At 40.4% G+C, this 21,645-nt stretch overlaps 1 protein-coding gene across 10 annotated transcripts in view; it reads right to left on the bottom strand.

The window, feature by feature from the left end:
• Window positions 1-21,645, bottom strand: part of ABLIM3 (actin binding LIM protein family member 3) — a 178,709-nt gene that overhangs the window by 87,312 nt on the left and 69,752 nt on the right. For all 10 annotated transcript variants that reach the window (XR_010942177.1, XR_010942178.1, XM_067732202.1 and 7 more), the window contains one exon: window positions 15,538-15,675. Coding sequence is in view for 8 of the 10 variants with exons in the window: in XM_067732202.1 (XP_067588303.1) it covers window positions 15,538-15,675 (138 nt within the window). In the remaining 2 variants the exon portion in view is untranslated. The remainder of the gene's footprint in view (window positions 1-15,537; window positions 15,676-21,645) is intronic.

Genomic DNA, 21,645 nt, shown 5'->3' with positions numbered 1-21,645 from the left:
TGGATATCTGCTTTTATTTTTATTTTTTACCTCTACAGATTCCTTCATTTCATGTCAGTACAGTAGTCCACTTTAAAAGGGTTGTAAAAGAAATTCATAGAAATTTTAGATTTTTCAAATGAGAAGGCTATTTAAGTATGATTTAAGCTGTGGGCTTGCCTTTGTTCTCGAAAGATAGTTTTGCTGAATACATAATCCTAAATTTACAGTTAGTTCTTTCAGTACATAAAGGTATTATTCCACTGTTTTCAGATTTCCTTGTTGTGACTAAAATTTCAGCTGTCAGCTTATTTACCACTCATATGCAGATGATCTGTCTCTTATCTCTGGCTACTTTTAAGGGTTTTTTTGGTTGTTTTTGGTGATCTGCAGTTTCACTATGATGTGTGTAGGTAGATTTATTTTATATTTTTCTACTGGGATTCATTAAGTTTCCTAGATTCAAGGATTTGTGTCCCTATATTAGGAATTTGTGTCCCTAATCCCTATACTGGCCACTGCTGGAAACAAAAATACACTCTAAGCAAGTTGACATTGAAAATATTCAGAAAAATAATAGTCTCTTTTGTTTTCAAAATCTCCATTAAAAGAATTTCTATGATCTCCCTATGGTAGACTGTCAAAATGGCCAAATTCTTCCCTTCTCTGTATTCACACCATTGAAAACTGATTCTGCAGGTCCTCACACAAAAGGCAAGGTTTATTTCTCCATGTTCTTGAATCTGGGTTGGCCATTTGACTTGCTTTGGCCAATGGGACAGTAACAAGTATAACACAAGCTGAGGCTTGAAAAGATCTTGTTTACTGAAGTCTGCTCTCTTGTTGAATTTGGAACTCTGAGACCACCATGGAAATGAGTCCAAGCCAGTATGCTGGAGGACGAGAAACCAAATGGAGGCACTCAGGTCAACTGCCTGCCAACCACTGCCAGCTGACCCACCATAACATCATGATGAGGTGAGGAGAGATAAGCAGAGCCAGGTCAGATTGGAAGAAGTGCCCAGCCAACCCAGAGAATCATGAACTAAATAAAACATTGTTTTAAACTATTAAATTTTGGCTTAAAGCAAAACATAACAAATACAACCTCTTAAGACTATAACTGTAGAGTCATGGCTCAAATCTCCTTATAACAATTTTATTCTCATTACTCTTTGCCCTGTTTCAATTTCTGGGGATGTAAAAATGGTCTCCCGCCAAGATACTCTTGCAGGTCAACTTGCACTAAAGGGGTATGCCAATCCTCAGTATAAAATACAAACCACATGAAGTTTTGCCAAGATGGAGGAGTAGAAGGATATGAACTCATCTTCTCTCACAAAAAACAAAATCATAACTAACTGCTGAACAACTATCAACAATAACAACAACAAAAACACTGGAACCTACCAAAAAAGATATTGTACATCCAAAGACAAAGAAGGAGCCACTTTGAGATGGTAGGAGGGGTGAAATTGCAATAAAATCAAATTCCATACCTGCTGGGTGGGTGACCCACAACCTGGAATATAATTATATCAAAGAGGTTCTCCCACAGGAGAGAAAGTTCTGAGCCCCACATCAGGCTCCCCAGCCTGGGGGTCTGGCATTGGGAGGAGGAGCCCTCAGAGCATCTGGCTTTGAAGACCAGTGGAGTTTGATCACAGGAATTCCACAGGACTGGGGGAAACAGAAAACTCCACTCTTGGAGGGTGCACACAAGGGCTCATGCACACCAGAACCCAGGGGAAAAAGCAGTGATCTCATAGGATCCTGGGCCAAAACTACTTGCCAGTATTGGAGGGTCTCCTGTGGAGGCAGGGGGTTGGCTGTGGCTCACTTCAGGGACAGAGACACTGGTGGCAGTAGTTCTGGGGAGTACTCATTGGCGTGAGCCCTCCTAGATGCCACCATTTTCTCACCAAGACCACCCAACAGCCTTTAGGCTCCAGTGCTGGGACACCTCAGGCTAAACAACAAACAGGGCTGGAAAACAGCCCCACCCATCAGCAGACAGGCTGCCTAAAGTCCTCCTGAGCCCACAGCTTCCCACTAATCACATGTCTTAACAGCCCTGCCAACCAGAGGGACAAGACACAGCTCCACCCACCAGTGGGCAGGCACCAGTCCCTCCCACCAGGAAGCCTGCACAAGCCTCTTGGACCAGTCTTATCCACCAGGGGGAAGATAGCAGAAGCAAGAATTATAACCCTGCAGCCTGTGGAACAGGACCACAATCACAGAAAGCTAGACAAAATGAGATGGCACAGAAATATGTCCCAGATGAAGGAACAAGATGAAATCACAGAAGAACAACTAAATGAAGTGGAGATAGGCAATATACCCGAAAAAGAATTCAGAGTAATGATGGTAAAGATGATCCAAGATCTTGGAAAAAGAATGGAAGCACAGACTGAGAAGATACAAAAAATGTTTAACAGAGAGCTAGAAGATCTAAAGAACAAACAGAGATGAACAATTCAATAACTGAAATGAAAAATACACTAGAAGGAATCAATAGCAGAATAAATGAGGCAGAAGAATGAATAAGTGAACTGAAGGACAGCATGGTGGAAATCACTGCCATGGAACAGAACAAAGAAAAAAGAATGAAAAGAAATGAGGACAGTCTAAGAGACCTCTGGGACAACATTAAACACACCAACATTTGCATTATAGGGGTCCCAGAAGGAGGAGGAGAGAGAGAGAGAGAAAGGACCCGAGAAAATATTTGAAGAGATAACAGCCAAAAACTTCCCTAGCATGGGAAAGGAAACAGTCACCCAAGTCCAGGAAATGCAGAGACTCCCAGGCAGGATAATCCAAGGAGGAACACACCAAGACACATAGTAATCAAATTGACAAAAAATAAAGACAGAAAGAAAATACTAAAAGCCACAAGGGAAAAGCAACAGAAAACATACAAGGGAATATCCATAAGGTTATCAGCTGATTTTTCAGCAGAAACTCTGCAGGTCAGAGGGAGTGGCATGATATACTTAAAATGATGAAAGGGAAAAACCTATAACCAAGAATACTCTACCCAGCAAGGCTCTTGCTCAGCTTCAACAGAGAAATCAAAAGCTTTACAGACAAGCAAAAGCTAAAAGAATTCAGCACCACCAAACCAGCTTTACAACAAATGGTAAAGGAACTTCTCTACATGGAAAAGAAAAGGCCACACATAGAAATAAGAAAATTATGAATGGAAAAGCTCACTGATAAAGGCAAACATATAGTAAAGGTAGGAAATCATCTACGCAAATATGATATCAAAACTGGCAATTGTGAGGAGAGTACAAATGCAGGATATTGGAAATGCATTTGAAATTAAAAGACCATTAACTGAAAACAATCTTGTATATGTATAGACTGCTATATCAAAACCTCATGGTAACTACAAACCGAAAATCTACAGTAGATACACACAGAAAAAGGAAAAGGAATCTAAACACAGCACTAAAATTAGTCATCAAATCATAAGAGAAGATAACAAATGAGGAAGGGGAGAAAAAAGACCTGCAAAAACAAATCCAAAACAATTAACAAAATGGCAATAAGAACATAGATATTGATAATTACCTTAAATGTAAATGGATTAAATGTTCCAACCAAGAGACATAGACTGGCTGAACGGATACAAAAACAAGATCCATTTATATGCTGTCTACAGGAGACCCACTTCAGATTTAGGGACACATACAGACTGAAAGTGAGGGGATGGAAAAAGGTATGCCATGCAAATAGAAATCAAAAGAAAGCTGAAGTAGCAATACTCATATCAGACAACATAGACTTTAAAATAGGCTGTTACAAGAGACAAAGAAGGACACTACATAATGATCAAGGGATCAATCCAAGAAGAAGATATAACAATTGTAAATATATATGTATCCAATATAGGAGCACCTCAATATATAAGGCAAATGCTAGCAGCCGTAAAAGGAGAAATCCACAGTAACACAATGATAGTGGGAGAATGTAACACAATGATAGTGGGAGAATTTAACAATCCAGTTACATCAATGGACAGATCATCCAGACAGAAGATCAATAAGGAAACACAGGCCTTAAATGACAAATTAGATCAGATGGACTTAACTGATATTTATAGAACATTCCATCCAAAAGCAACAGAATACATTTTCTTCTCAAGTGCACATGGAACATTCTCCAGGATAGATCATATCCTGGGCCACAAATCAAGCCTCAGTAAATTTAAGAAAACTGAAATCATATCAAGCATCTTTTCTGACTACAACACAATGAGACTAGAAATCAATTACAGGAAAAAATCCTGTAAAAAACACAAACACATGGAGGCTAAACAATATGTTACTAAATACTCAATGGATCACTGAAGAAATCAAAGAGGAAATCACAAAATACCTAGGAACAAATGAAAACAGAAACACAATGGTCCAAAACCTACAGGATGCAGCAAAAGCAGTTCTAAGAGGGAAGTCTATAGGAATACAATCTTACCTAAGGAAATAAGAAAAATCTCAAAGAAACAACCTAACCTCACACCTAAAGCAACTAGGGAAAGAATAACAAACAAAACCCAAAGTTAGCAGAAGGAAAGAAGTCATAAAGATCAGAGCAGAAATAAATGAAATAGAGATGAAGAAAACAAAGTCAAAGATCAATGAAGCTAAAAGTTGTTTCTTTGAAAAGATAAACTAAATTGATAAACCTTTAGCCAGACTCATCAAGAAAAAAAGGGAGAGGGCTCAAATTCACGAAGATACAAATGAAAAGGGAGACATTACAACTGATATCACAGAAATACAAAGGATTGTAAGAGACTACTAGAAACAACCATATTCCAATAAAATTGACAACCTAGAAGAAATGGACAAATTCTTAGAAAGGTAAAACCTTCCAAGACTGAACCAGGAAGAAACAGAAAATATGAACAGACCAATCACAAGTACTGAAACTGAAACAGTGATTAAAAAACTTCCAACAAACAAAAGCCCAGGACCAGATGACTTCACAGGTGCATTCCATCAAACATTTAGAGAAGAGTTAACACCAATCCTTCTGAAACTCTTCCAAAAATTTGCAGAGGAAGGAACATTCCCACCCTGATAGCAAAACCAGAGAAAGATATCACAAAAAAAGAAAATTACAGGCCAATATCACGGATGAACATAGATGCAAAAATCCTCAACAAAACACTAGCAAACTGAATCAACAATACATTAAAAGTATCATACACCATTAAAAAGGATCATACACCTAGATCAACTGGAATTTATTTCAGGGAAGCAAGGATTCTTCAATATTCGCAAATCAATCAGTGTGATAAACCACATTAAGAAACGGAAGGATAAAAACCATACGATCATCTCAACAGATGCAGAAAAAGCTTATGACAAAATTCAACACCAATTTATGATAAAACCCACCAGAAAGTGGGCATAGAGAGAACTTTCCTCAACATAATAAAGGCCATATGTGACAAACCCATAGCTAACATCATTCTCAATGGTGAAAAGCTGAAAGCATTCCCTGTAAAATCAGGAACAAGGCAAGGATGTCCACTCTCACCACTTTTATTCAACATAGTTTTGGAAGTCCTAACCATGGCAATCAGAGAAGAAAAATAAATAAAAGGAATCCAAATTGGAAAAGAAGAAGTAAAACTGTCACTGTTTGCAGATGACACGATACTATACCTAGAAAACCCTAAAGGTGCTACCAGAAAACTACTAGAGCTCACCAATGAATTTGGTAAAGTTTCAGGATACAAAATTAATACACAGAAATCTCTTGCATTTCTATACACTAACAATGAAAGATCAGAAAGAGAAATTAAGGAAGCACTCGCATTTACCATAGCATCAAAGAGAATAAAATACCCAGGAATAGACCTACCTTAGGAGGCAAAAGATTTGTACTCTGAAAACTGTAAGATGCTGATGGAAGAAATTGAAGATGACACAAACAGACAGAAAGATATACCATGTTCTTCGATTGAAAGAATCAATACTGTCAAAATGATTATACTACCCAAGGCACTCTACAGATTCAATGCAATCCCTATCAAATTACCAATGGCATTTTTCACAGAACTAGAGCAAAAACTTTAAAAATGTGTGTGGAAACACGAAAGACCCAGAATAGCCTAAGCAATCCTGAGAAAGAAAAACGGAACTTGAGGAATCAGGCTCCCTGACTTCAGACTATACTGCAAAGCTAAAGTCATCAAAACAGCATGGTACTGGCACAAAAACAAAAACAATGGAACAGGATAGAAAGCCCAGAAATAAACCCATGCACTTATGGTCAATTAATCTATGGCAAAGGAAGCAAAATATACAATGGGGAAAAGACAGTCTCTTCAATAAGTGGTGCTGGAAAAACCGGACAGCTATATGTATAAGAATGAAATTAGGGACTTCCTTCATGGTCCAGTGGGTAAGACTCTGCACTCCCAATGCAGCGGGCCCAGGTTCAGCCCCTGGTCAGGAAACTAGATCCCACGTGCCACAACTAAGTGTTCGCATGCCACAACTAAAGATTCCACATTGTGCAACTGAAAGATCCTGCATGCCATAACTAAAAGATCCTGCATGCTGCAACTAAGGATCCCGCATGCTGCAATGAAGGTCCCCCATGCTGCAACTAAGACCCAACGCAGCCAAATAAATACAAAAAAAAGCTTTAAAAAAAGAATTAAATTAGAACATTCTTTAATACCATACACAAACTAAACTTAAAATCGATTAAAGACCTAAAGTGAGACCAGATACTATAAAACTCTTAGAGGAAAACATAGGCAGAAATCTTTGACACATCACAGCAATATCTTTTTTGATCCATCTCCTAGAGTAATGAAATAGAAACAAATATAAACAAATGGGACCTAATTAAACTCAAAAGCTTTTGCACAGCAAAGGAAACAATAAACAAAATGCAAAGATAACCCACAGGATGAGACAAAATATTTGCAAACAATGTGACCGACAAGGGATTAATCTCCAAAATACAAACGTTTTATGCAGTTCAATATCAAAAAAACAATCCAATCAAAAAATGGGCAGAAGACCTAAACAGAAATTTCTCCAAAGAAGACATACAGATGGTCAACATGAAAAGATGCTCAACATTGCTAATTATTAGAGAAATGCAAATCAAAACTGTAATGAGGTGTCACCTCACACCAGTCAGAATGGCCATCATCAAAAAGTCTACAAACAGGGCTTCCCTGGTGGCGCAGTGGTTGAGAGTCCACCTGCCGATGCAGGGGACATGGGTTCATGCCCCGGTCCGGGAAGATCCCACATGCCGCAGAGCGGCTAGGCCCATGAGCCATGGCCATTGAGCCTGCATGTCTGGAGCCTGTGCTCCGCATTGGGAGAGGCCACAACAGTGAGAGGCCCGTGTACCACAAAAAAAATTAAATAAATAAATCTACAAACAATAAATGCTGGAGAGGGTGTGGAGAAAAGGAAACCCTTGTACACTGTTGGTGGGAATGTAAATTGGTACAACCACTATGGAGAACAGTATGGAGGTTCCTTAAAAAACTAACAATAAAGCTACCAAATTATCCAGCAATCCCACTTCCGGGCATATATTTGGAGAAACCCATGGTTCAAAAGGATACATGCACCCCATTGTTCACTGCAGTGCTGTTTACAATAGGCAAGACGAAGCAACCTAAATGTCCATCAATAGACAAATGGATAAAGAAGATGTGGTACATATATACAATCGAATATTACCCTGCCATTAAAAAAGCATGAAATAATGCCATTTGCAGCAACATAGATGGACAGAGAAAGACAAATATCACATGACATAGCTTCACATTACATAGCTTACATGCAAAATCTTTAAAAAAAAATGATACAAATGAAATTATTTACAAAACAGAAACAGACTCAGCCTTAGAAAACAAACTTATGGTTACCAAAAGGGAAAGGTTGGGAGGGAGTGATAAATTGGGAGTTTGTGATTGGCATATATACACACCACTGTATTTAAAATAGAAAACCAACAAGGACCCACTGTAAAGCACAGGAAACTTCAGTCAGTATTCTGTAATGGGGGCAGAGTCAAGAAGACGGTGTGGGAAGATGGGGATCTCGCATCTCCCCACAATTAGGGTGCCTGCCGGATGCTGGTGGGGGAACTCGATACCCAAGGAGATGGGAGGAATTCCCAAACAAACCGGTAGGACGTGGGGGGACTGAGAGGAGAGAAGAAGTGGAGGCCAGACAGGACCAGTGCCCCTGAGGGATGGCTGAGATAGGGGAGGGGTTCCCACGCCTGGAGGGACCCACAGGAGCTCAGATAAGGGGGGAACATGCCCAGCGTTTCCCCTGCCCATTGGACAGGGGAAGTCTGCCCAGCTCTTGGGCCTGGTCCATCGCCCTCAGAGGCCCCCTCTGGGCCACGCTGGTACTGGGAGCATAGGACAGAGGCCAGGGGAGAATAGGAGAGGCAGGCAGGAGGGGCCTTCCAGGACTGGAGGGGCGGGAGAGGAGCAGAGGGCATTTGCCCCGCCCACTCAGGTCCAGGAAGCCTGCTGGGCTCCCAGGTGGGGTCCCCCGCCCTCTGAGACCAGAGGCACAAGGCACGCCTGGGCCCCTTCTGTTCCACTGAGCCTAAGCCCCAGACACCCACACCCCCCAGGGCCTTTTCCAGCCCTGTGGGTCCTAAGCATAGGCCCCATCCACTGCCCAAACCCTACCCTTGCTTAGGTCCCACCCTCCACAGCCAAGGCCTTTTCCCCCATTTTTTTTTTTCTTTTTCTTTTTCTTTTCCTTCCTCCTCTTTTTTACTACTGTCATACTGTTGTACCTTCTGGTTATTGATTCATCTATATTTTTATTTTTATATTCTTTCTAACATACCTGTTAGTTTCCTAGTCTAATTTTATTTTTTACTTTGTTATTGTCCTTTTTTTTTTTTGCCACCCCACACGGCTTGCTGGATCTTGGTTCACTTGCCAGGGGTCAGGCCGAAGCTCCTGCAGTGGGAGCTCCAAGTCCAAACCACTGGACTAACAGACAACCTCAGACCCCAGGGAATATTCATCAGAGTGAGGTCTCATGGAGGTCCTCATCTCAGCACCAAGACCCAGCTCTAGCAAACAGCCTACAAACTCCAGTGTTGGAAGCCTCAGGCCAAATAACCAGTAAGACAGGAATACAATCCCACTCAACAAAAAAAAAAAAAAAAAAAAAATAAGACGGCAAAAAAATACGTCACAGATGAAGGAGCAAGGTAAAAACCTATAAGACCAAATAAATGAAGAGGAAATAGGCAATGTACCTGAAAAAGAATTCACAGTAATGATAATAAATATGATCCAGAATCTCAGAAATAGAATGGAGGCACGGATAGAGAAAATACAAGAAATGTTTATCAAAGATCTAGAAGCCAGAAGGGAATGGCAGGATATACTTAAAGTGATGAAAGAGAAAAACCTACAATCAAGATTACTCTACCCAGCAAGGACCTCATTCAGATTTGATGGAGAAATCAAAAGCTTTTCAGACAAGCAAAAGCTAAGAGAATTGAGCACCACCAAACCAGCTTCACAACAAATGCTAAAGAAACTTCTTTCGGCAGGAAACCCAAGAGAAGAAAAAGACCCACAAAAACAAACCCAAAACAATTAAGAAAATACATATCAATAATAACCTTGAATGAAAATGGATTAAATGCCCCAACCAAAAGACACAGACTGGCTGAATGGATACAAAAACAAGACCCATATATATATATATGCTGTCTACAAGAGACCCACTTCAGACCTAGGGACACCTACAGACTGAAACTGAAGGGATGGAAAAAGATACTCCATGCAAATGGAAATCAAAAGAAAGCTGGAGTAGCAATACTCGTATAAGATAAAACAGACTTTAAAATAAAGACTGTTACAAGAGATAAGGATGGACACTACATAAGGATAAAGGGATCAATCCAAGAAGAAGATGTAACAACTATAAATGTTTATGCACCCAACACAGGAGCACCTCAATACATAAGGCAAATGCTAACAACCATGAAAGGAGAAATCGACAGTAACACAATAATAGTAGGGGATTTAACACCCCACTTACACCAATGGACAGATCATCCAAACAGAAAATAAATAAGGAAACACAAGCTTTAATTGACACAACAGACCAGATAGATTTAATTGATATTTATACAACATTCCACCTGAAAGTGGCAGAATACACTTTCTTCGTAGGTGCACCCAGAACATTCTCCAGGATAGATGACATCTTGGGTTACAAATCAAGCCTTGGAAAATTTAAGAAAATTGAAATCGTATCAAGCATCTTTTCTGACCACAATGCTAAGTTACTGGAAATTAATTACAGGAAAAAGACTGTAAAAAACACAAATACATGGTGGCTAAACAGTGCACTGCTAAATAACCAAGAGATCACTGAAGAAATCAAAGAAGAAATCAAAAAATACCTAGAAACAAATGACAACAAAAACATGATGACCCAAAACCTATGGGATGCAGTAAAAGTAGTTCCAAGAGGGAAGTTTGTAGCAATTCAATCTCACCTCAAGAAACAAGGAAAATCTCAAATAAACAATCTAACCCTACATCTAAAGCAACTAGAGAAAGAAGAATGAAGAAAACCCAAAATCAGTAGAAGGAAAGAAATCATAAAGATCAGAGCAGAAAGAAATGAAATAGAAATGAAGAAAACAATAGCAAAGATCAGTAAAACTAAACGCTGGTTCTTTAAGAAGATAAACAAAATTGATAAACCATTAGCCAGCTTCATCAAGAAAAAAAGGGAGAGGATGCAAATCAATAAAATTAGAAATGAAAAAGGTGAAAGCACAACTGACATTGCAGAAATACAAAGGATTATAAGAGACTACTACAAACAACTATATGCTAATATAATGGACAACCACAAAGAAATGGACAAATTCTTGGAAAGGTACAATTTTCCAAGACTGAACCTGGAAGAACTAGAAAATATAAACAGCCCTATCCCAATTAAAGAAATTGCAACTGTAATTAAAAATCTTCCAACAAACAGAAGTCCAGGACCAGATGGCTTCACAGGCGAATTCTATCAAACATTTACGGAAGATCTGACAACAATTCTTCTCAAATTCTTCCAAAAAACTGCAAAAGGAGAAACACTACCAAATACATTCTACAAAGCCACTGTCACCCTGATACCAAAACCAGACAAAGATATCACAAAAAGAGAAAATTATGGACCAATATCACTGATGAATATCGATGCAAAAATCCTCAAAAAATACTAGCAAACAGAATCCAACAATATATTAGAAGGATCATACACTATGATCAAGTGGGATTTATCCAAGGGATGCAAGGATTCGTCAACATATGCAAATCAATCAATGTGATACACCATATTAACAAATTAAGGAATAAAAACCATATGATCAGGCTTCCCTGGTGGCGCAGTGGTAGAGAGTCTGCCTGCCGATGCAGCGGACACGGGTTCGCGTCTGGGAAGATCCCACATGCCGCGGAGCGGCTAGGCCCATGAGCCATGGCCGTTGAGCCTGTGTCCGGAGCCTGTGCTCTGCAATGGGAGAGGTCACAACAGTGAGAGGCCCATGTACCACAAACAAACAAACAAACAAAACAACAACAACAAAAAAAACCCCCATATGATCATCTCAATAGATGCAGAAAAAGCTTTTGACAAAATTCAACACCCATTTATGATAGAAACTCTCTAGAAAATGGGCATAGAGGGAACCTACTACAACATAATAAAGACCATATATGACAAACCCACAGCAAACATCATACTCAGTGATGAAAAACTGAAAGCATTTCCACTAAGATCAGGAACAAGGCAAGGATGTCCACTCTCACCACTCTTATTCAACATAGTTTTGGAAGCCCTAGCCACAGCAATCAGAGAAGAAAAAGAAATAAAAGGAATGCAAATTGGAAAGGAAGAAGTAAAACTGTCACTGTTTGCAGATACTATACATAGAAAATCCTAAAGATGCCACCAGAAAACAACTAGAACTAATCAGTGAACTTGGTAAGGTTGCAGGACACAAAATTAATGCACAGAAATCTCTGGCATTCCTATACACTAACAACGAAAAATCAGAATGAGAAATTAAGGAAACAACCCCACTTACCATTGCAACAAAAGGAATAAAATAAGTAGGAATTTATTTCTAAATAAATTAAGGAGGCCAAAGATTTGTACTTAGAAAACTATAAAACACTGACAAAAGAAATCAAAGATGACATAAACAGATGCAGAAATATACCATGTTCTTGGATTGGAAGAATCAACACTGTGAAAAATGACTATACTGCCCAAAGCAATCTACAGATTCAGTGCAGTCCCTATCAAACTACCAATGGCATTCTTCACAGAATTAGAACAAGAAATGTTACAATTCGTATGGAAACACAAAAGACCCCGAATAGCTGAAGCAATCCTGAGAAAGAAAAACAGACCTGGAGGAATCAGGCTCCCCGACTTCAAACTATACCACAAAGCTACAGTAATCAAGACAGTATGGTACTGGCACAAAAATAGAAATATAGATCAATGGAACAGGATAGAAAGCCCAGAGATAAACCCACGCAATATAGTCACCCAGTTTACAAAAAAGGAGGCAAGGACATACAACAGAGAAAAGACAGACTCTTCAATAAGTGGTGCTGGGAAAACTGGACAGCTACATGTAGAAGAATGAAATTAGAACACTATATAGCACCATAAACAAAAATAAACTCCAAATGGATTAAAGACCTAAATGTAAGACCAGATACTATAAAACTCTTAGAGGAAAACATAAGAAAAACATTCTTTGACATAAGCCACAGCAAGATCTTTTTTGACCCACCTCCTAGAATAATGAAAATAAAAAACAAAAATAAACGAATTGGACCTAATTAAACTTAAAAGCTTTTGCACAGCAAAGGAAACCATAAACAAGATGAAAAGACAACCCTCAGAATGGGAGAAAATATTTGCACATGAAACAACTGACAAAGGATTAATCTCCAAAATATACAATCAGCTCATGGAACTCAATATCAAAAAAACAAACAACGCAATCCAAAAATGAGCAGAAGACCTAAATAGACATTTCTCCAAAGAAGACATACAGATGGCCAAGAGGCACATGAAAAGATGCTCAACATCACTAATTATTAGAGAAATGCAAATCAAAACTACAATGAGGTATCACCTGACACCAGTCAGAATTATCAAAAAATCTAGAAACAATAAATGCTGGAAAGGGTGTGGAGAAAAGGGAACCCTCTTGCACTGTTGGTGGGAATGTAAATTTATACAGCCACTATGGAGAACAGTATGGAGGTTCCTTAAAAAACTAAAAATGGAAATACCACATGACTCAGCAATCCCACTATTGGGCATACACCCTAAGAAAAACATAATTCAAAAAGAGACATGTACCACAATGTTCATTGCAGCACTATTTACAATAGCCAAGACATGGAAGCAACCTCAATGTCCATCGACAGATGAATGGATAAAGAAGATGTGGCACATATATACAATAGAATATTATTCAGCCATAAAAAGAAACAAAATTGAGTTATTTGTAGTGAGGTGGATGGACCTAGGGTCTGTCATACATAGTGATGTAAGTCAGAAAGAGAAAAACAAATACTGTATGGTAACACATATATATGGAATCTAAAAAAAAAAAAAAATGGTTCTGAAGAACCTAGGGGCAGGACAGGAATAAAGACGCAGATGTAGGGAATGGACTTGAGGACACAGGGAGGGGGAAGGGTAAGCTGGGACGAAGTGAGAGAGTGGCATCGACATATATACGCTACCAAATGTAAAACAGATAGCTAGTGGGGAGCAGCCGCATAGCACAGGGAGATCAGCTCGGTGCTTTGTGACCACCTAGAGGGGTGGGATAGGGAGGGTGGGAGGGAGGCTCGAGAGGGCGGGGATATGGAGATATATGTATGCAATATGGCTGATTCACTTTGTTGTACAACAGAAACTAACACAGTACTATGAAGCAATTATACTCCAATAAAGATGTATTAAAAATATATTCTGTAATAACCTAAATGGGAAAAGAATTTGAAAAAGAATAGATATACGTAGAACTGAATCCCTTTGCTCTCCACCTTTGCTGTAACACAACATTGTAAATCAACTATTCTCCAATATAAAATAAAAATTAAAAAAATAAAATGAAATAAAAGCCACACAATTAAAATATACCCCATATAAGCTTCTATAAATAAATTAGGGAATATGAATATGAGATTTATTTGCTCAGTGAAGAGTCCAGTTAGATCCTGGGGAAGGAAATTTGCAACTTTAATGATGGCAGAAGAAGTCAATCTCAGATACATGAGGCTGAAGTTCAGTAGCAGATACTAAAATGAACAGATCTGGGGGTTTCAGCTGACCTTAAATTCAATATACATCAGTGGTGTGAAGTGGCTTCTCGGGAAGTTCATTCAATATCAGTCACATTAAAGAAATGTAGTCCTTGCTGTATTTGGCAGACCTTGAGAAGTATGGTCTGTTTTGGGCAGTAGGCTTTAGGGATGATAGTTACAAACCAGAACGGATCAAGGAAGAAGACTTCAGGATGATTATACAAGTTGGAATCATTTCAGATGAGGCCCAGTTTAAGGACCTGCAATATAACTGTGTATGTGGGGCAGACCTGGCTACAAGTATGTGAAGGGCAGCCACTGGGAAAAGCAACCACAAAGCGCTCATCAAACCCCATGAGGACAAATCTAAAACCAAGTGGAAGTTAAAGGTTTGAGGTCAAACATTTTCTAAACTCACAGAGCAATCCAACATCAGAATGGATTCTCTGTGGAACAGGAAGCCTGGAAGCGAAGTTCAAGAAGTGGAGGCTGGAGTGGCATTAGACAGGGACACTGGGGAGGGAGTGTTGTCCTGTTTGGGCCGGAGGGCTCTCCGGGCTCCTTCAGCCGAGTCCCTCTTTTCCTGCTGCTAGTGAGCCTTCTTCCTTTGGGAATGCTTAGCTGGGTTGAGCTAAGGTTTTATAAATTAGCCATGGGTAAGCTGTCACAATTAGAGGTAACGCAGCGTCCATCTGCTCCCAAATTGCAAACCTTACCAAAGTCAAGACGTACCTTCTCCCTTGTGAAACCTAACCTCTGAGGATTGTCACACTCACGTCAGAGCCACGCCAAATTTTAGCCGTGACAGCTTGCTCTTTCATTGGCTCTCAAACTGATTTATAGGCACAAGCCAGTAGTCTTCTCAGATGTGTAAGATAAGCTTGCAGGATTGCCTTTTTCCTTCTGGGTCAGTGCTTCCACTCTGGGGTCACCAGGCTCCCTTTCTCCCCCACCCCCCCCATATCCCACGGCTTCCCTCACTCTACCCTCCCTCTTCACGCCATGCCGCTGAAGGGAGAATTCTCATTACTGGCTCAAGGAAGGTCATTTTAGGCCTTTGCAGGTATCTCAATTGCCTGTGTCTGTTCTGCCTGCCCCATGGCATGTCCTGGGGTGAGAGCATGGCGAGGAATCTGAGAAGGGTGTTGGGAGATTGGGCCTCCTACCTTGACAGGTGAAGCATCTGATGTGGAAATGGTTATTGTGGACGCGAACCACCTCCCCTTTGCAGGTGTCTCCACATCGATAGCACTGGATGACACTGGAGCTGCCCCGGGGATTGTAAGGATTCTGCTGATAAGGAACTGTAAAGAGAAACAAAGAGATCACCATCCAGAAGGTCCTTATTCTTTAAAAAGTCTGCCATAAGAAATGATTATAATCTTAACTGGCAGAAAAAGCAGAAAGGGTGACAATGATTAGCAAAATACCTTCAACACATCATCAGGCTGAGTATGCCAAGCTAAGACATCTTTAGAAGGTGAATGGCATTAAGATATGAGTCCATAAATCTCCTTAAGTAGGCAGACACTTACGAGTGAGCATAACCTTTTCTTGCAATAACGGAGGCCAAATTCACAAATGAAGAAAAATAAAAGAGGAAGTTGAGTATTTCAAGGTAAATGATCCAGAAATACTATTTCTTGGGAGATCTCTGGATCAATACCAGGCCCCAAGCAAAGGGAATTTAGGTCTTGCCATTGACTCCTGGGTCTCAAGGAAATGGGTGGCTGACTCTGCCTCCAAATGGCCTTTTTGTTGAGCAAGATACAGTCCCTCTCGGCACCTCAGTTTATACGTCTATAAAATGAGGATGGACAATGGTAGTTGACTTTCTATAAAGGCATGAAGGGAGGCACTGTAGTTGGAAGGAAGTTGATGAGGCGACTCACCTTACAACTGCCTTTGAACAGCACTTTCCGTAACATTGAGAAAATGTCACATGTGTATAGTTAAGAAGAAAGAGCTGGTGGAGACTGTGAAGGGGCTGAAGCCACTGGGACTGCAGTGCTATGGTCAGCATTTGATGATGCTGCAGACCTGTACTTGCCTTTTGAGGCTACTGATCTCTTGCTTAGATTTTTCTCATGGCTACTTTTCTAGACTTCCTTTCCCTGAAATATACTTTGCTTGACCATTCTATAATCCGGTCATCTAGCATTTAATAATAGTAGGCACCTGTCTAGAACATAAAATTTCAGGGTTGGAAGGGATCTTAATAGCTGTCTGGTCCAATCGCATTATATATAAACTGCTGAGATAACTTTGCCAGTGAGGAACCCAATCTTCTCTCTTGGAGGAAGTCCCTAGGGGCCCCAGGGAGAGAACCACTCAATTCCTCAATTTTTACTCAAGGCTGTAGCAACAGTCCACAAACTTCTGCTCATACCCTATTAGGATAAGGCTCACTTTTGTCCTAACTATAAGGATGACCACGTGATTGGAGGGGAATTGGTGTCTAGCATTTAGACATGTAGACTTACTGGCTAAACTCTGAATAAGCATAATATAAGTTAACCTGGACTCACAGAAACCTTGAACTGCCAAGGAACCTAGAGGTCACCTAGTTCAAGGGTTCTTGACCTAGTGTGGTAGCTGTTGTGTCTGTTCACCGAAATTTCAATCTTTTATTCTTGGCACGTGGTGTCTTGCTTGGCAACGAAATGTGGATGGAAATTGTGTGTCACTTCCAACTGGAAGCCCTAGGAGCCAGTATGGTATCTGCCATATTGCCTTCCCATAGCCCAGCAGCCACTGGTACCCCCAGATGGTGTGCAGGATGCCTCAGCTTGGATCCCTGGCTGAGAAATCCTAGAGCAGAGCTCTAAGCTAACCCAGGATGAACATCTATCATGAGCCAGGAGGAATATTTGATGGCATATCTTCTAAGATTTTTTTGTTACTGTAGCATACCTGACTGATACACCTGATATCTAATATTTCTCTCTTATGAAATATAAAATTTGGTGTTATATACATTATCCTACAGCTTTTTTCAGGTTCTCAAAGATGATCTCCATAACTGATCTCATCCACCCTCCTCCTTTTAAAGTCAAGGAACAGGAAAGCAGGACTTTCGATTACCTCCCACATCTTGAATCATAAGTGCACGGTAGGGCAAAGAGCTGGTTGCTTAGCCCTGAAACTACTATTGCTGAAAACGTTGCTATCTGAGGTGGGAGAATAATACCTTTCTTACAGTCTTTCTCTCAAGGAGTTCATGTCCCTAAGTTTTTTTTTCTGTCTTAAATTTAAGACAAAAGTTAAATGAGTTAGCTAGTTAACTAAAATATTAATTAACTCAGTAAATGGGTTAATACATGTAAAGCATTTCAAAACGTGCATGAAGTGCTCCACAAATGTATCCAGTGCTCCACTGGTATCATGACCATCACATCCTCCCCAGAGCTCAGAGCAATCTTTCTCCACCCCCAGAATATCCACAAACATTCTCCTTAGTCCTGTCTCCTTTGCTTCTTTTTCTGATTCCTGCTTAATGTCCCCTGGAATATATTTCACTCTCCCGTCTCCCCCCTCCCCCCAATTTTGGAGAAAAATATAGATTCTATTTATATGAGCAATGTAATGATCTACTACTGCTAAGGGAAACAAAGCTGAGTCTGAAAATAAAATAGGAATAGTATAATCATCACCATCAATAATGAGAGCTCTTGAAAGTATCCAAAGTTCCTCCAGAATCACTACGCAAACTTTCATCTACCTCTTCTAATTGATCCCACCTTATTGTTCAAGAACCAGCAAGATCAATTAAATTTTTCTAATTTGATTTTCTGGGGAGATGGATTAGTGATCATGGTTTTCAGTCAAAACTCAATCTTTGAACCATTCAAATAAAAAGCCATAAAATCAGAGTGAGGGGATGGATTGGGAAAACAGACTTTCTGGGGCAGAGTACCCACGGGCTCCCAGCCCTAACTCTCCTGCTCCCTTCAGGATGAGGGTGCTGTTATGGTGATGCTGACTGTGACCAGAGTCCACAAATGTCTGACGTTTATAAATAGTCCCATAAACAGAAATGCATGCATTGTTGGTGTGAGTTCTTCGAGATTGCTGATGTAAGCCGTGACTATAAAAGGTCAACGGTGTAGCATGATTTCAGCTTACGGACATGTGAAGACCTTTCCTTATCCAGACAGTGCCAATAGGAACTCTGGGGATCACGGGAAGCTCCACTGAGATATGCCACATCTGCTCTTGCCCTGGAAGCCACCTCATTTTCAGTAAGATTTTGTATTCTCAGTTAAGTCAGCAACTTAATCTAACCTTATTGTGTGTGTGTATGGGGGTGGTGGTGCGGTGATATCTCTTCCCTCCAATCTATAACACCCTCTGAAACTCTAAAATTTTACTGTTGATTTTCTGCTGGTTATTATTTCCATTAATTTTTATCTCAAAGTACTAAAATTCAGTCATGTGATTTACAATATTTATCTATGGGCAAATGTCTTTTGAATTCCAAACTGACTTATACATGAAGTTTTAGACTGCTTTGTGTTAGGAACTGCCTATCCTTGAGAGCAACATTTGAAAGCAGGACATTCGTTCTTCAAAGCCTCAAAGGACATTAGCTCTTCTCACTTGTGAAATAATCCATGAAGTTACCAAGTTTAGACATATGGGTCATGTGCTATATTTCTAAAACGCACACAAGGAACCTCTGGCTTCTGTTTCATGTTAGTTGGCCAAAAAGTGTACCCAGGAGAGTCATTCCCAGTTACTAGTCCTTAAGCGGTGATGTCCAATAGAATTTTCTGAGATATGGAAATGTTCTATATCTACGCTGTCCAATATAATAATCACTAGCCATATGTGGCTATTGGGCACGTGAAATGTGGCTCTTGGGCACTTGAAATGTGGCTAGTGTGACTGAGCTACTGAAATTTTAATTTAATTTTAATTAACATAAATTTACATTGCAATAGCCACATGTGACTAGTTGTTGCCATAGTGGACACGAGAGCCTTATAGTTTCACAAATGGAACTTGCATTAAGAATGAAGAAATTAAACTTGGTTGAATCCTATTTATACAAAAATAACATGTATGAATTAATTTGGGAATACCACCTCAGACTTAAGTTATTTCTTTTTATCCCTGAAGAGTTTAAAAATTGTATTTAAAAATAATTTGCAATAAGAACCAGTTACACACACATTCACCCATCCTGAATTTGATCTGGAGACAAAAGCTTCTGCGCAGTGAAATAAATACTGATTGTTTTTTAAAAGGACAATTTTTCAGGTACTGTAAGACTGAACAATCTTAATCTTTCCAAGAATAAAAGCAAGATAATCAGTTGACAATGGCTATCAGTATACTTTTTAAAAATAAATTTATTTATTCATTTATTTAATTTTTGGCTGCACTGGGTCTTCCCTGCTGCACACGGGCTTTCTCTAGTTGTTGAGAGTGGGGGCTACTCTTCGTTGCAGTGCGTGGGCTTCTCATTGCAGTGGCTTCTCTTGCTGTGGAGCATGGGCTCTAGGCACGCAGGCTTCAGTAGTTGTGGCATGTGGGCTCCGTAGTTGTGGCTCGTGGGCTCTAGAGCGCAGGCTCAGTAGTTGTGGCGCACGGGCTTAGTTGCTCCGCGGCACGTGGGATCTTCCCGGACCAGGGCTTGAACCCATGTCCCCTGCATTGGCAGGCGGATTCTTAACCACTGTGCCACCAGGGAAGTCCCCAGTACAATTTTTTATGAAAGAAAATCAGCTGGTCAATGACTATGAGATTAAAAATTAAGGGTCTGGGGCTTTCCTGGTGGCGCAGTGGTTGAGAGTCTGCCTGCCGATGCAGGGGACATGGGTTCGTGCCCCGGTCCGGGAAGATCCCACGTGCCGTGGAGCGGCTGGGCCCGTGAGCCATGGCCGCTGAGCCTGCGCGTCCGGAGCCTGTGCTCCGCGGCGGGAGAGGCCGCAGCAGTGAGAGGCCCGCGAAAGGCCAAATAATAATAATAATAATAATAAAAAATTAAGGGTCTGAAACATTAAGTATTCTTCTACATGCTTACCAAATCTTTAGTGTTCTAAAGATGAGAAAATACATCTTAATTCCACAACTAAATTTGCAAGTAAAACTCTTCCCCAAATATTACCAAGATAATTTAAAACTGCTGGAACAAAACAACATATTGGAAGGGGAGGGGTTACTGGCCCCTCTGAAGTTAAAAGGAGCACGAGAGTTGAACAATAGCAGGAAACAAATTCAGCATCCAGTTCCTCTACCTGGCCGTTCCTCTCTCCCTCTGTCGTTCCTCATCTTGTGTTTCTCTCTCTGATGGGTAGTGCTGGGGGTCTCCTCTCTGCAGTCACCTAGTTTTATACAGGATTGGGCAAATCCTGTAACTTCTCTGGCCTCAATTGCGTCCTTAGTCACAAAGGAGATTGGACAAAATGATTTATAAAATTTCCTCCAACTGAAAACTGGTTCTGTCTCTGTGTGTCCTTTGCTGTACATCTTTCTTTCCCTCCATCCTTTCTTTTCTCCATTAACTTTCTCCCGCTTTTAAACTAGACTGTGCTGTATCTTATCAGATTTATTAGTCTCTCTTAAAAGCAGATAATGGCATGATTCCTCTCTCAAAAACAATGCGACCTAAGTTATGTTCTCTTTACTGATGTAGTGCCTGCACCATGTTTTTTCCTCTTCTGAGGGTCACTTAACCTTGTAGATAAAAGTGTTCCCACATCCTAATTGAGTCGTCTTTATAAAATAGTCTTTAAAAGGTAGAAGCACCTACGCAAGGGTGGGGTATAATTAAAAGAGTGACAAAACTGATGTGGAGACAGTATAACAACTGTGAATAATTGGCTGGAAGTGTAATAAAAACAGTGGAGCTTCTGTCTGAACAGTGAAACATCAAGCAGAGCATCAACCGGTTCAGCAATGAGCTCGCAACAGCCTGAGGCCCAGGAAAACAACCGGGTACAGCAGCTGTCACATGCCGCCAGCTCCCAGAGTACTCTTAGTGTGTTCACAGGTATTCACTAAAGACCCAGGAGGAGACGCAAGTGAGGATCCAGGCATTTCACAGGTAGAAAGCTATCCGTCTGAAAGGTTAGGGTGGGGTCTGGCTATAAGAGTTATCTGGTAGTTCAGAAACAGGCCCTTCAATTTGATTTTGGAGTTGAATCAGAACACACGGCACTGATCCTGTTTCCTGTGTAAGACCACCGAGATGCGGGATCTCTGTGTGGGAAGCGGTGCGAAGAAGCTCACGGCACAGAGGTCAAGGGTGTAGATGCTGGAGTCAGGAG

This window comes from Pseudorca crassidens, chromosome 3 (genome assembly GCF_039906515.1).
Source record: "Pseudorca crassidens isolate mPseCra1 chromosome 3, mPseCra1.hap1, whole genome shotgun sequence".
Classification (NCBI taxonomy): domain Eukaryota; kingdom Metazoa; phylum Chordata; class Mammalia; order Artiodactyla; family Delphinidae; genus Pseudorca; species Pseudorca crassidens.
The sequence above is the reverse complement of the archived record's forward strand: the minus strand, read 5'-3'. Positions and strand labels throughout refer to the sequence as shown.